This window comes from Chaetodon trifascialis, chromosome 11 (assembly GCF_039877785.1).
Source record: "Chaetodon trifascialis isolate fChaTrf1 chromosome 11, fChaTrf1.hap1, whole genome shotgun sequence".
Lineage (NCBI taxonomy): Eukaryota > Metazoa > Chordata > Actinopteri > Chaetodontiformes > Chaetodontidae > Chaetodon > Chaetodon trifascialis.
Window position 1 is genome coordinate 4056141 of NC_092066.1, and position 12002 is coordinate 4068142.

Sequence of the window (12002 nt, forward strand, 5' to 3'; positions counted from 1 at the left end):
TAACTCTTGTTTAAGAGAGGAGAATGTATTGATTTTTGTGTGTGTGTGTGTGTGTGTGTGTGTGTGTGTGTGTGTGTGTGTGTGTGTGGTTTTACCTGCCAGAAATCTGCCACGGTGGAGGGCAGAGGGCCTTGAGTGGCGATGTAGGCCGGGTTCCTGGGATCGTGATCCATCTGAGGGGGGAGAGGAAAGAGAGTTGGTGGGAGGTTATAAACACTGATTGTCTCAGCCGGAAAAATACAGAAAATACAGAGTAAGAAAAATAAAGACCTATGGGTTCAAAAACTGGCTCTAACCCAGAGGTTTAAATTAACATTAGTGAGGCATGCTGGGAATCATCGCGCAGGATGAGAGATGTTAACTGGATCATCCTCTGAGCATGGAGGAACTTTTCAAGGGTACCTTAACGATGTCAGCGCTCCATTTTCAACCTTGTCCAGTGAATTAATTCAAGTGAAAAGGTGAAAACTCACAGTTAACACAACTCTGAGACGGCTAACAGAAGGATTTTTAATAAGAAACATTTCCTCGGCAGCGCTAGTTTTTGAACGCCTTAATTTTTCGGCTAAAGCCTTTTTAGGTGGCACGGTGGTACAGTGGCAACACTGTTGCCTCACAGCTAGAAGGTCCTGGGTTCGATTCTCGTCTGTGGGTGCTAGGGGGGTCTTTCACCATGCCTTCGGTGCCTGCTGCCCCATATCTCGAGGAAATAGGGCCTTTCTGTGTGGAGTTTGCATGTTCTCCCCGTGTTCACCTGTGGGATCCTCCATAAACCCCCCCCCCCCCCCCCCCACTAAAAACATGTAAGAAGATCACCACCTGACCAAGGTGACGAAAGGAACTGGGTCCCCGGGCGCCGCTGTCGGCTGGCAGCCCACCGCTCCTGGTCTGCATTTCACATGAAGCATGGCGTGTGTGCATGTAGCGTGCGTTGTTCTGTGTGATAAATAAAGTCCGTCTCTTCTTCTTCTCTTTTAAAGGCTGCGCGAGTTACGGGAACTAATCAAACGTCAGTGCAGGAAAAGCAGGCTGCATGTGCAGTTTCAGACCTGAAGTGTTAGAAATAAGAGCGCAACAAACCAATAAAAACCTTATCAATAAAGATATACTGCTGAAATAATCTGAGCGGTCAAGGAGGGCCGCTTCACCTCAGCATGCATGTGATGATTTAAGGGGCTGTAATGGACCTCAGTTCATCATGATATACAGAACTCAACGAGCGCAACAAGGGGGCACAAGCATGGCTGTTCCACCTCACTGCATCTGTCCACATCTGCGTGCAGGGAGCCTTTGTTTCCCTCCAGAGATCCGTCGCCTCTTCATCAAAAACCCCACCGCATTTAAGATCTGTGCGAGCTCGCTGGAATAAACCATCTCGTCACAGCTGGAGGAGACGAGACTTCTCACCAACTTCCATCCCACTTCCTTAACTTAATGGAAATTACAGAAGGACGGCGTAGGCGTCGAGAGCAAAAAGACAGGAGACGAACGTGAGGTGAATTTGCGAGGAAGTGAGTGACACCCCTGCCTATTACCATGCAAATTGTACGGTAAATGTAATAATTGGCAAGACCAATTTAGCTGGAAGCAATTACAGAGGGAAGACAGATAATTTCTGGGGCTTTTCCGCGCACAAAATTGTCTTTAATGGCCCTCTGTTCCCTTTATGAATGCCAAACAATGATGCACTTCTAATGAACTTAAAATGTGGCAACTTAGGAGAGGAAAGGTGACTCGGTTCCGGGGAGGTTAGCTCATTAAAACATCCGCAGCTGGGATTGCGTCACGGGCGATAAATAGCTGGAGGCAGGAGTGCACTCTGAAGACATCTGAAGGTGGTTAGTCAGACGTTACGGACGTACAGTGAATGGCTGGAAGGACGTGGACACTCAACACGGTGATATTTTAGAAAATAAAGCAGTCTGTGTTTGCCTCTTTCCTGTTTGACCATGACACAAAACTTGACCAGTCTGCACAGGGCTCTGAGCTCCAGCACCTTTAGGATGAACTGGACCGCCACCAGTCACCCGACATCGGTGCTGGACCTCAGTGATGCTCTTGTGGCAGAATGAGTGCAGCCAGGTCCCAAAATCTGGTGGATAACAGTCACACATGGGCGTAAAACACCAGTGTGTGTGTATTTTGTTTGGCTGTCCACACACTTTTGGCCATGTTGTAAATATGAGCTCTTGGGGTGGTCAAAATCCAGAGGTCTTACGAGGACCAATCAAAATTTAACCACCACCGGAGGGAATCTGAAATGAAATGTCCCATCCGATCCACGGCGACGGTGTCGAGGAAATGAAAAGAGAAAGACGAGGAAGGACGGAGGAGGAGGAGGCGCAGATTGACGCTGAGACACCAAGAAAGACAAGAAAGAGAGAAAATATGAGAAGAAAGAGGTGCTAGAGAAAAAAGAGGAGAACATATGGAGACACTACAAAGACATCTCTGTCTTTTTATCTGTGTCCCCCTCCGTCTCATCTTCAGCGTCTGTGGACGCTCGATGCTTCCTGACATCTCAGTGTCTCCGGAATTAAACGCCGCCATTAATGACACCACGAGTGTGTGTGTGCGCATGAGTGTGTGAGTGTGTGAGGGAGAGACAGTTGTCCTCTGTGACACACACACACACACACACACACACACACACACACACACACACACACACACACACGCATGCAGAAGTGGAGGATGTGACAAGTGCAATTATCCCCATTATTGGTTTTTTGTCTTTTCTTTGGAAGGAAAGAAGGAGGCAAATTGTGTGTGCGTGCATGTGTGTGTGTGTGTGCGTGTGTGTGTGTGTGTGCTGACAGACTGGCTCTGGGAAATAGCTGGCTGTCACCTACATGAATTAGCTGTAATTGTGAATCTCCATGTTAGGAAATAAAATCTCTTTGTTCTCTCGAGGGCAGACGGAGTCATCTTCTTTCAGACGTGAAGTTTGACGTTTGTTTCTTTCCTTCTGCTTTTCTGTTTGCCGTCGACAATGTTTATTTGTTATCTCTGGAGTGGAAAAAGTGGCGGAAAGCAACTTGCACATTTACTTTAGCACAAATTTGAGTTGAATTTGTAGAGAAATTCCAGTTTCATTGAGACGTCCTAAAGTCTTTTTTCAGTGTTGTGGCGTCGCAGCGTGGACACGAAGTGACGCGGCGAGGCTGATTTGAACTCAGTGCCATCAGCACACGACGTGCACCAGAATGAGAGTGTGTGTGTGTGTGTGTGTGTGTGAGACCCACGTGTATGCGTGAGTGAGTGGTACCTGAGTGACTGATTATGTCTTAGGAAATGTGTGTGTTTGATCGAGTGTGTGAGGAAACTATTGAGTCTGTTTTGGACTAACTGTGTGTGTGTGTGTGTGTGTGTGTGTGTGTGTGTGTGTGGTGTTACTGTTATGTTACTGTTATTCTTTTATGTAAGATGCTAATCATGTGCTGATCTTAATAGCTGCTAGCTTAGCACAGATGATCCCTTCATGGTGCCTCTGTGGTCAGTCAAAGATCAACAGCACACCTGAGAGGATGGACGCTGCTCTTGCTGAACTGTCTCTGGATGCAACTTTGGGTTTTTTAAACTGGAATAAAGATTACGTTTTTTTCAGATCTCACCCAGAATCCTGTCTGATGGAGTTTCAGAGTAAATGTGATGCAAGAATCGGACTGCAGCGCTGCAGAAACTGCATCATTTTAGGTCTAGTTTTAGTTTTAGTATTAATTTAATTTTGATTTTAGGTCACCCCTGATGCAGACTGACCAGGTCACCAAACAGAAGGACACTCCCTGACCCTCCATGTTGGCGGCTGGATGAGGCTGAAACATCCTCCACAGCTTGCTGGTCGGCTCAAACTCCAGCTGCTGGCGTCAGTTAAATGTTAGCGGTGCTTTCCACCCAAATATTGAACGAGAAACTGAGCATCTAACATTTAGGATGGCTTTGCGAGGCTTTAATTATGTAATTTAGCTAATTCATGTCACCATTACTTCAGCGAGCACAGAAAACAACATCTGGTAGATTAAAACTGTTCATCCACTCGTCAGTTTCCACCTCGTGCGCAGCTGTACTGCTTTAAAAGGCTCCGTCTAAGCGCTGGTGAAGTGGGCCTTGCTTTGTAAAACTGTCCAGATGATCTTCATTTTTATAAATCTGCGTATTTCTATACAACACCACCGATCGCACTGTGTGAATCATGCACAGCTCGCTCTGTTACATGAAATTTCCGAGACTGAATTCCTCACAAACGTCTCGTTTATCTGCCTCAGACGTCTTTGTTGTGACGGAGAACTGTAGCTTTGCAGTGTAGTTAATGTAACGTTAGTCTTTATTATGGACAAAGTATTTTCAGGGGAGACGTGAACGCTCTTCTGTATTGCGATGTCTTAAAATCAAAGGGAGCTTAAATAATATTCCATTTATGCGTCTGTGAATGAAGCTTCTCCGACGTGGCAGCAGGGAATCAGCTGCATGCTTATAACAACAAACCATCCAGTAACAGAATAAGAAAATGTTTTGTTCAGGAAACCAAACCTTAATCATTTTTGCACTTATTGACAGTCTGTCAGAGCGAGATCCCAAACATTTTGTCTTTGCTCATCCTCCTCCCGTCAAAGCGTGGGCGGGGGAAATCAAATTGTCAGCAGAGGAGGTTCCTTAAATAACCTCTGTGTGCTGTGCGTCCTTTCATGTGTGTGTGTGGGAGGGGAGTCTACGACGTGTGCGTCCACGTTTGAGCGCCTGCGCTGCACGCCGCGTGTCGTCTGAATGTTGTGTTTGTGTGCGTGCGTGCGCTGCAGCTGTTTTTGCATGTGTGTGTGGCGTTTGAAAGGTTGCTCCTTTGTTCCCGCATAGTTCGGATTCGCTGTCACACACGAACACGCGAACGCACACACGCTTCTTGGTGTGACGCCCAGATTTGAAATGCATAGCGTCTCTGTTGCTTTTAATGGAATACCACTGCATCTGCCTCGAGGGAAACATCAGCCTACTATTCCAACACTGGTTTCCAAATTGATACACTCACTTACTGAATGCACATGGCTCTTTCTTCCCCTTCTCCTTCCTACGGGCTTGTTTTGCTACTTAAATCTGCACTGCGCCGAGGAAAGGCCTCGGCGAGGCGAGCGAGCGCACCGTAACAGTAAACACAAACTAGTGTCAAATTAGCATAACCCAAGGTCAAAAACAATCATCTCCCCAGACCCCACAGATCAATTTTGTTTTCGCAAACCAGAAGCGAGCCGAGAGCCGTGCGCATGTCCTTTCCCACGCCTTCCCCGAGCGAACGCTCGCCCGGGGTGTTTGCCGTGAAACAATCATTAATATTCATGGTGCAGAACATACACACCAGCGTGGGGCTGCCGCTGAAGCTAAGCAAGCGTTGCATCAAAATTTATATTGTACAACGGCAGGCTGCCTTTGTTCCCGCGACGCCCCGTGGGGGCTGAGGGAGCCGGGCGTAGCAGCGGCGTGAAGCAGAGTCAGAATGCAGAGGAGGTACTTACGATCGGGCTGGCATTGATGTAATCAGAGCTGCCTTGGCTGTTCTCCACCTTCAAGGTGATTCGTGAGTGATCATCTAGAACACAAATGGAGGAATTCAGCACATTTTGTCTTAAGAATGCAAGTCGTCATTAGCTATATTACACACACTGCAATCAGGGGTTTCTTTGCATATAGAAAACTTATAGAAATCCCTCACTGTGGCCTTGATGGCCACAAGCACCAAGTACGTTTCCATGACCTGAAGAGTTCATTAGCTTCTGGTGTGTCGAGGCTGTCTTCAGCTCAGAACAGAAGTAGTTTCACTTCATTTCTAGAAGGCACCTCTAAGAGTCCCACCCCATGACAGAAATTCACCAGAAGTCTCAGATTTCAGACGGTCATTCAGGAGTAAGCAGCTCTCCAAAAGGAGGAAACACCGAGGGTTAAGTTCTAAAACTGGAGTTAATTTCAAGTCTCATGGAGAAATCCCAAATCTGTCAGGCTGAATTCAGTGGTTTCACGCAGTTTAAACAACGAGCAATGCGCATCAGATACAGTATGTAAAGTTTTTCTATAATTAAAGAAACTGAAAATTCAAGCCAAAATGGAAAACTTTGGGAGTTTCATTTCCCGTGTAGCTGATGCGTTCACTGTCGTTGGTAGACTCATGTGCATCCGCTGTATTTTGGAATTGGATTAAAACACTTAATGTTGCTCTCTTTCAGCTTCAGGGGGCTCTGGCCTCCATCAGCTCTGGTCCGCTGAAATGTTTTGGAGGGACAAACTCTCCTAGTCTGCACTCTCACTCTTGCATGAAGAACTCTCAAGTGTCCGGCGATAGCGGCAAACCAGTTCTGAAATTTTCCCGGAGAAGCCAGTGGTGCTTCAAATAGGAAGCACAATTTATTCCTGACAAACTGCTTTCCCTGCTGACAACCTGGATTTCATTAAGCCCAGGCCCGGTGGAGAGAATGGGACAGCACTTTTTTAGATGGGCTATTTCCACAGAAGCTTAGAAATTTTAATCATTGATGAGGTCGGTGCAGGAGAGCTTTAATAGAAAACTAATTTACAACCCTTCTGCTCACTGCATCTGCTCCTTTTTTCTGATAATAGAGGCCGGGCTCGGAGTGTACGGGGTGTCGAGAGGTGCTGAGAGTAATGCCGCTATGTCTGGAGGACTGACATCAGGGGGTGTAACAGCTGAAGTTTGGCTCCACTCAGACCTGAAGGTTTCTCTGCCCTCCGTCAGTGAGGAGGAGATACTGCTGCCTTCAGTGTCGTCCTGCTAAATGTGGCGCTCTTTACTTTTGAACATGTTCATAACAGCGAATACTTTGAAAACATTGGAAATTAATAACGGAGTATCTGTACATCATACACTGACCTTTACAGCTAAAGTCTCACTAAAAATAACATTGGTTTGGTTCAGGAACCTCGTTAAAGACATGTCACATGACTGATTTATAGCGCCATCGACGACCACGTGGTTCAGAGTTTTTGAAGATAACTACTTGAATCCGAAGACAACACGATAATGGTTCTACTTCCAAATGTATGGAGACATCCCAATACTGATATTTTCTTTTTACCATGAGCTAATGTTCAACTTCTGTGGCCATTTTTATGATGAGAAATACCCAAAAAACACCTCTTCAGGTCGTTAAAAACTCCAATCAGAGGATACGACAACGGGAGCCGCCTCTGAAACCAAGGCCTCGTGCAAGAAGCAGACATAGCAACAGCAGATAGTTCAGTTAGTTGAGATAAAACTGAGAGGTCATCGCTTACATGCCACCACGGCGGCGGAGCGGTTCTTCTTGGCGTTGCCGTCCTTCATGCCGATGGTGCAGGCGTTGGGTTCTGCCTGATAGGCACACAGCGCCTCCCACTCCTTCTCCAGACGGTCCTTGTTCTTCAGGTGATCCTCCATGTAGGACTGGAGGAGAAGAGAGAGGAGGCGGGAGGAGGTGAGAAACCGAGCAGCAGACACAGCGAAGGAGTTTTACACTTGTTTCACAACCAGCGCGTTCGCAAGCTTTCCCAAACTGTCTGGCAGGCTGTTGGTTTGAATCTCAGAGGCAGGCGGAGAGCAGGTAACGTCAATCAAAGGAAAGTCAACCAAATGCATAGCAGGGCTCTCTCCTGTGATTGTGTTAGCCTGTGTGGCAAAGTCTACCCATCTGGTGCTCCACTGACGTGAAAAATAGGATAAAAATGACATTTTTTTAAGCTGCTGAAAGCACGGACGGGTGGAGTTTAGGTCCGCTATGAGGCTCTGGTACAGATTCTACATTCTACATCATCAAATGCTACCAAAACAGCACCAAAGCCGTCTTAAACAGAGTGTGTATCAGCCTAATCTACTCCAGTATCAGCCTGGTCATTACCTCCATATGATATTCATAATTAAGGAAGACAATGACTTTGATCAACTGCCGGCAAATGAGCTCGGCACATGAGGCCATAACAAGGGCGGTGTGTGTTGTTCGCAGTGAGGCTAACAGGTTAGCCATAATCTGATCGCGGCCAGCAAAAAGCCTTGTTTTTCAGCAGCGTGGAGAATCAGCAGCTCGTGCACGCGGACTAAGGACGGTACGATGGTTTGTAATGGATGGGGGGACAAAATGAGCTGGTGTGCTTCTGTAAATGGCCCTGCAGATGATTTATGGTGGCAGTTACAAATGGGGCTGATCTTCATCAGAATTAGCTCCCAAAAAAGGCCTAATGGCTTTTTGCTAAAACGAGAGGAGTTTGTTAAAAATGGAAGGCGCTGCGGCCGGACGTCCAGCTGGCGGAGGATAATGGAAAAAGGTCGCCATCGAGCGCACGCCTGTGTTTTCACCAAACACGCACGAACACTCGACTAAGCCTACAAACGTGCTGCTGACCAGCGCTGTTACCCATCAGCCGGCTGAACAGGCTTCACCTCTACACAGCTGCATTGTGCTAGAGCTGAAAACACACACACACACACACACACACACGCATGTACGAGCACACGCGACACACACAGCAACACGAGCTTTCCTTGTTGTAGTATCAGCTCTCTATTATACGATTATATAATGATGTAAGATAAGCCTCGAGCTGCAACCCTCCACCTGCACAGCGCCGCATTCAAGCAGCAGGAGGTCCGAATCCTTCAGAAGACACACGCGCACACACACACGCACGCACACACGCACACACACACACACACACACACACACACACACACACACACACACAGGAAACTAACATAAAGAAAATGCACATACACACATCTAAAGCACAATTCCCACATAAAGGATTTTTTAAGGTCACATACACAAAAACACGGTCCACCCACACACGCTCGCTCACACACACACACACACACACACACACACACACACACACACACAAAGGCAACTCACACACACACACGTACGTACGCACTCGCACAAAACACAGATGCAGAAACATGACAAGCACACACTCAAATACACACGTGTGAAGCCACCGAAAGGATGCAATCACACAGATGACCTGCAGATACTCTGCATAGATTCAAAATGCACACAGAAATTCACACAGGAGACACACACGCACAAACTGTCCTACATCAGATGCCCCCCCCCCACCCTCTACCCCCCACCCTCTCTCTCCCTCTCTAATGCCAGAGTAATAGGGTTTTGTGGCTGTGTAAAGGGATTACTGCAATCCAATCAGGAGGTGCTGAGATCACCATGTGTCGGCCAAACACTGAATAATCCCCTTACTGCGGGGGGGCTTACAGCTGCCAAAGGTGCTCAATAAAAACCGCCACGCAGTAAGGCTCTGCCTGAGCCGCCATTGTGGCTCCGACGCGCCATCTGAGCACCTGTAGGAAACGGCGGCGTGAAAGCCGGCTGCATGGGAGGTGATGTAATGCTGCGGCCATTTTGGATCGACAGCAGCTAACGGGGGAAGAGGAAGTGGGTGAGAGGCATCCCTCTGGGGTACTCTCACTGAGCAGGGAGGGGTGGGAGGTAACTTCAAGGAAAGCGTACTTTACTATTTGATCCAGTACACGTCAGAGGGAAATACTGCAGCTGTCTCCACTAACGATTAAAGATTTATATTGAAACCCCGAAAAGGAAAATTCTGCAAAATTAGCAATTTTTCTTTGAGAACTTAAGTCCAAAACTGAATCTGTCATACTTCGTGCTATAACTGAGGGATTTTCACTTATAATGGAGTATTTTCACACTTAAACTCAAAGTATCTGCGTACTTCATCCACCACTGCAGGTGTCATAATTCCTTACAGACGACAAAAAAGGTGTAACTGTGTTTTCAGACGTGTTTGGAGAACAGTTACTGAACATATTTAAGCTCCTAATTATCAATGTTTGTCTGCAATATTTGATATATTAACATCCCTGGAAGTGTTTCATTCTTGCACTCACACATTTGTCTGTTTTTGTCTGATTGAATTATTGCATCAGCATCGCTCGCTTGAATCGATTCAGGCTTCCCGTTTAAACAAAACACGTAATCAGTCATCATCAGTCGATCTGCATCCATCCATCATATCGGATGCTTATTTTTAGCTCAAAGCTGACGTCGTCCTGAGTCTAACTTCTCTGCGGCTCAACGCTTCCTCCTACTCAACTGACCGCATTAAAGTGATTTAACATCCATTTCCTAGGGCCTGTTCTCCCCCCGGCCGACGCTCTGCGACCTCCCGGCTCTGCAGACCACGTCCCAGCCGGCCTGCTGGTGAGCTACGAAAACCACAACCACAACAAATTCCCAGCACGGTTAATCTGGATGGAGGCCCTCGCTGCAGTATACTCTATAACACTTACTTGGCCGGCAACAAAAGACAAGATAATGTGCTTTATATATAGAGTCGGCTAATCCTCTTAAGACACAAGCAAAGAGGATGTAGGGGGAGGTGGTGGTGGAGGTGCGGGGGCGCTCGGTCCCCGTCACATGGGACCAAGTAATACATTAACTTAGATAAGATGGTGAAAGCTGTTTCTCCTCAAATGAAAATCAGTGGGTGGATGATGGCGTGGAATTTGCTTGGGTTAACAGGAGGCAATTAATTTTTGGGGGCGGTGGGAGAGGAGGGGCGCTGCAGCTCATCAGCGCTCACGTTATTCCTTCCTTTGACGCCCATGATTTTTATTAATCGTTCAACAGTTGTCTCACTCGAGTGCACGACGGGGCGTTAGATGAAATATTTGCTTTTCCGTGGCTCGTCTCTCGCTGCGACGCCTCGCTGTAAAAAATTTTTAAAAAAATCCTTCAGTTTCCCTGAAACGTGTCGAGCGGGTCCCGGTTTTGTTGGGACGTCTCTAGTTGACGTCGTGATGTGTGCTCTGTTGTAAGGGTGAATATTTTTGTAAAGCTGACAGGAAGAACTATGAGCTGCAGCAAATACAAATTCTACCAAATTATGGAAAGAGAGATGGCAGACAGCAGGGAGACGAGGAAAAGTTCAAAGAAACACGGATGAAAAATGAATATGGATGGCACAGAGAGCAATGGAAGGAAAGATGACGCAATAAAGAAGAAGAACGGAGAGGAAAATTCAGAAAAAGAAAACATGAACTAATGAATGGAAGATGAGAGACAACAGCTGCAAGTCCATAAAACCTTCACTGAAGAGGATGGTCGGTGGGCGGCAGAGGACATTAAATGGCAATTTCCCAGCTTGTCATTGTAATGTGGAAACCTCATAACTCCAAGTTTAGCTCCGTCCATCTTTTAAGTTCAGCGGAAGGTTTTCGTGAAAACAAGGTGACCTTTGAGCGCCTGAAAGGCTCCAAACCCTCAGAAAGACGAGGCGGAGGCGAACAGCAGGGCGACGCGCTGACATTTGGAGATACGTGCTTTCCACAAAACAAAGGCGTTATGTAACTCTCCCTCTGCTGTCTAATGTCTCTGCTGTGGGAGGACGGAGACGGTCTGGACCAATCAGAGCGTGTATGTGTGGAGCTGTCCGAGGTGCTGAAACACTTGTTTCTCTTCATTCACAGCACAAACTGCAGCTCCCTGCTCACAATCGAGAGGCTGAAATGGCAGCGAGGAGTTCACAGCTCGCTCCAAACCCACATCACCGCTTCCTGTGAGCATCCTGCAACTGACAAGCTCAGATTCCTCACTGCTGCTTCTGATTTCCTCGATGGGATAAAACTCCACTCTGCTGGAGGTTTCTCATCAGCCCCTGATGAAAGCAGCATTCATGGTTCTGAAACAGTGCTGTTCTTAGAGGACGATGTTTCCATAAATCGAATGGAAACTGATGGATGCAATGGAAAGGAAGCACTCTGACGGATGCAGCAGCAGACCAAAGCAGATGTTTTCTCCGTGCACAGGCGGATCACGCCGTTCTATAACGATCTGGCCTTTTAATGTAACTACAGTCGGATATAAATCCCTCCCTGTCTCGTATTGATCACAGTCACGGGTCAAGCTAATACAACACCGCCCCAAACCGGGCTGCAATGCCTCTCACTGCCTCTCCCTCCTCCTCTCCATCTGCATCTGTGCTGTAGATCTTTA

At 47.1% G+C, this 12002-nt stretch overlaps 1 protein-coding gene across 2 annotated transcripts in view; it reads right to left on the minus strand.

Annotated features, from left to right (window-relative positions):
* Positions 1 to 12002, minus strand: part of LOC139338435 (receptor-type tyrosine-protein phosphatase N2-like) — a 174030-nt gene that overhangs the window by 22491 nt on the left and 139537 nt on the right. For both annotated transcript variants that reach the window (XM_070973425.1, XM_070973426.1), the window contains exons 15-17: positions 7276 to 7423; positions 5505 to 5578; positions 96 to 173 (exon numbers count right to left, since the gene is read on the minus strand). In XM_070973425.1, the coding sequence (XP_070829526.1) occupies positions 96 to 173; positions 5505 to 5578; positions 7276 to 7423 (300 nt within the window). The remainder of the gene's footprint in view (positions 1 to 95; positions 174 to 5504; positions 5579 to 7275; positions 7424 to 12002) is intronic.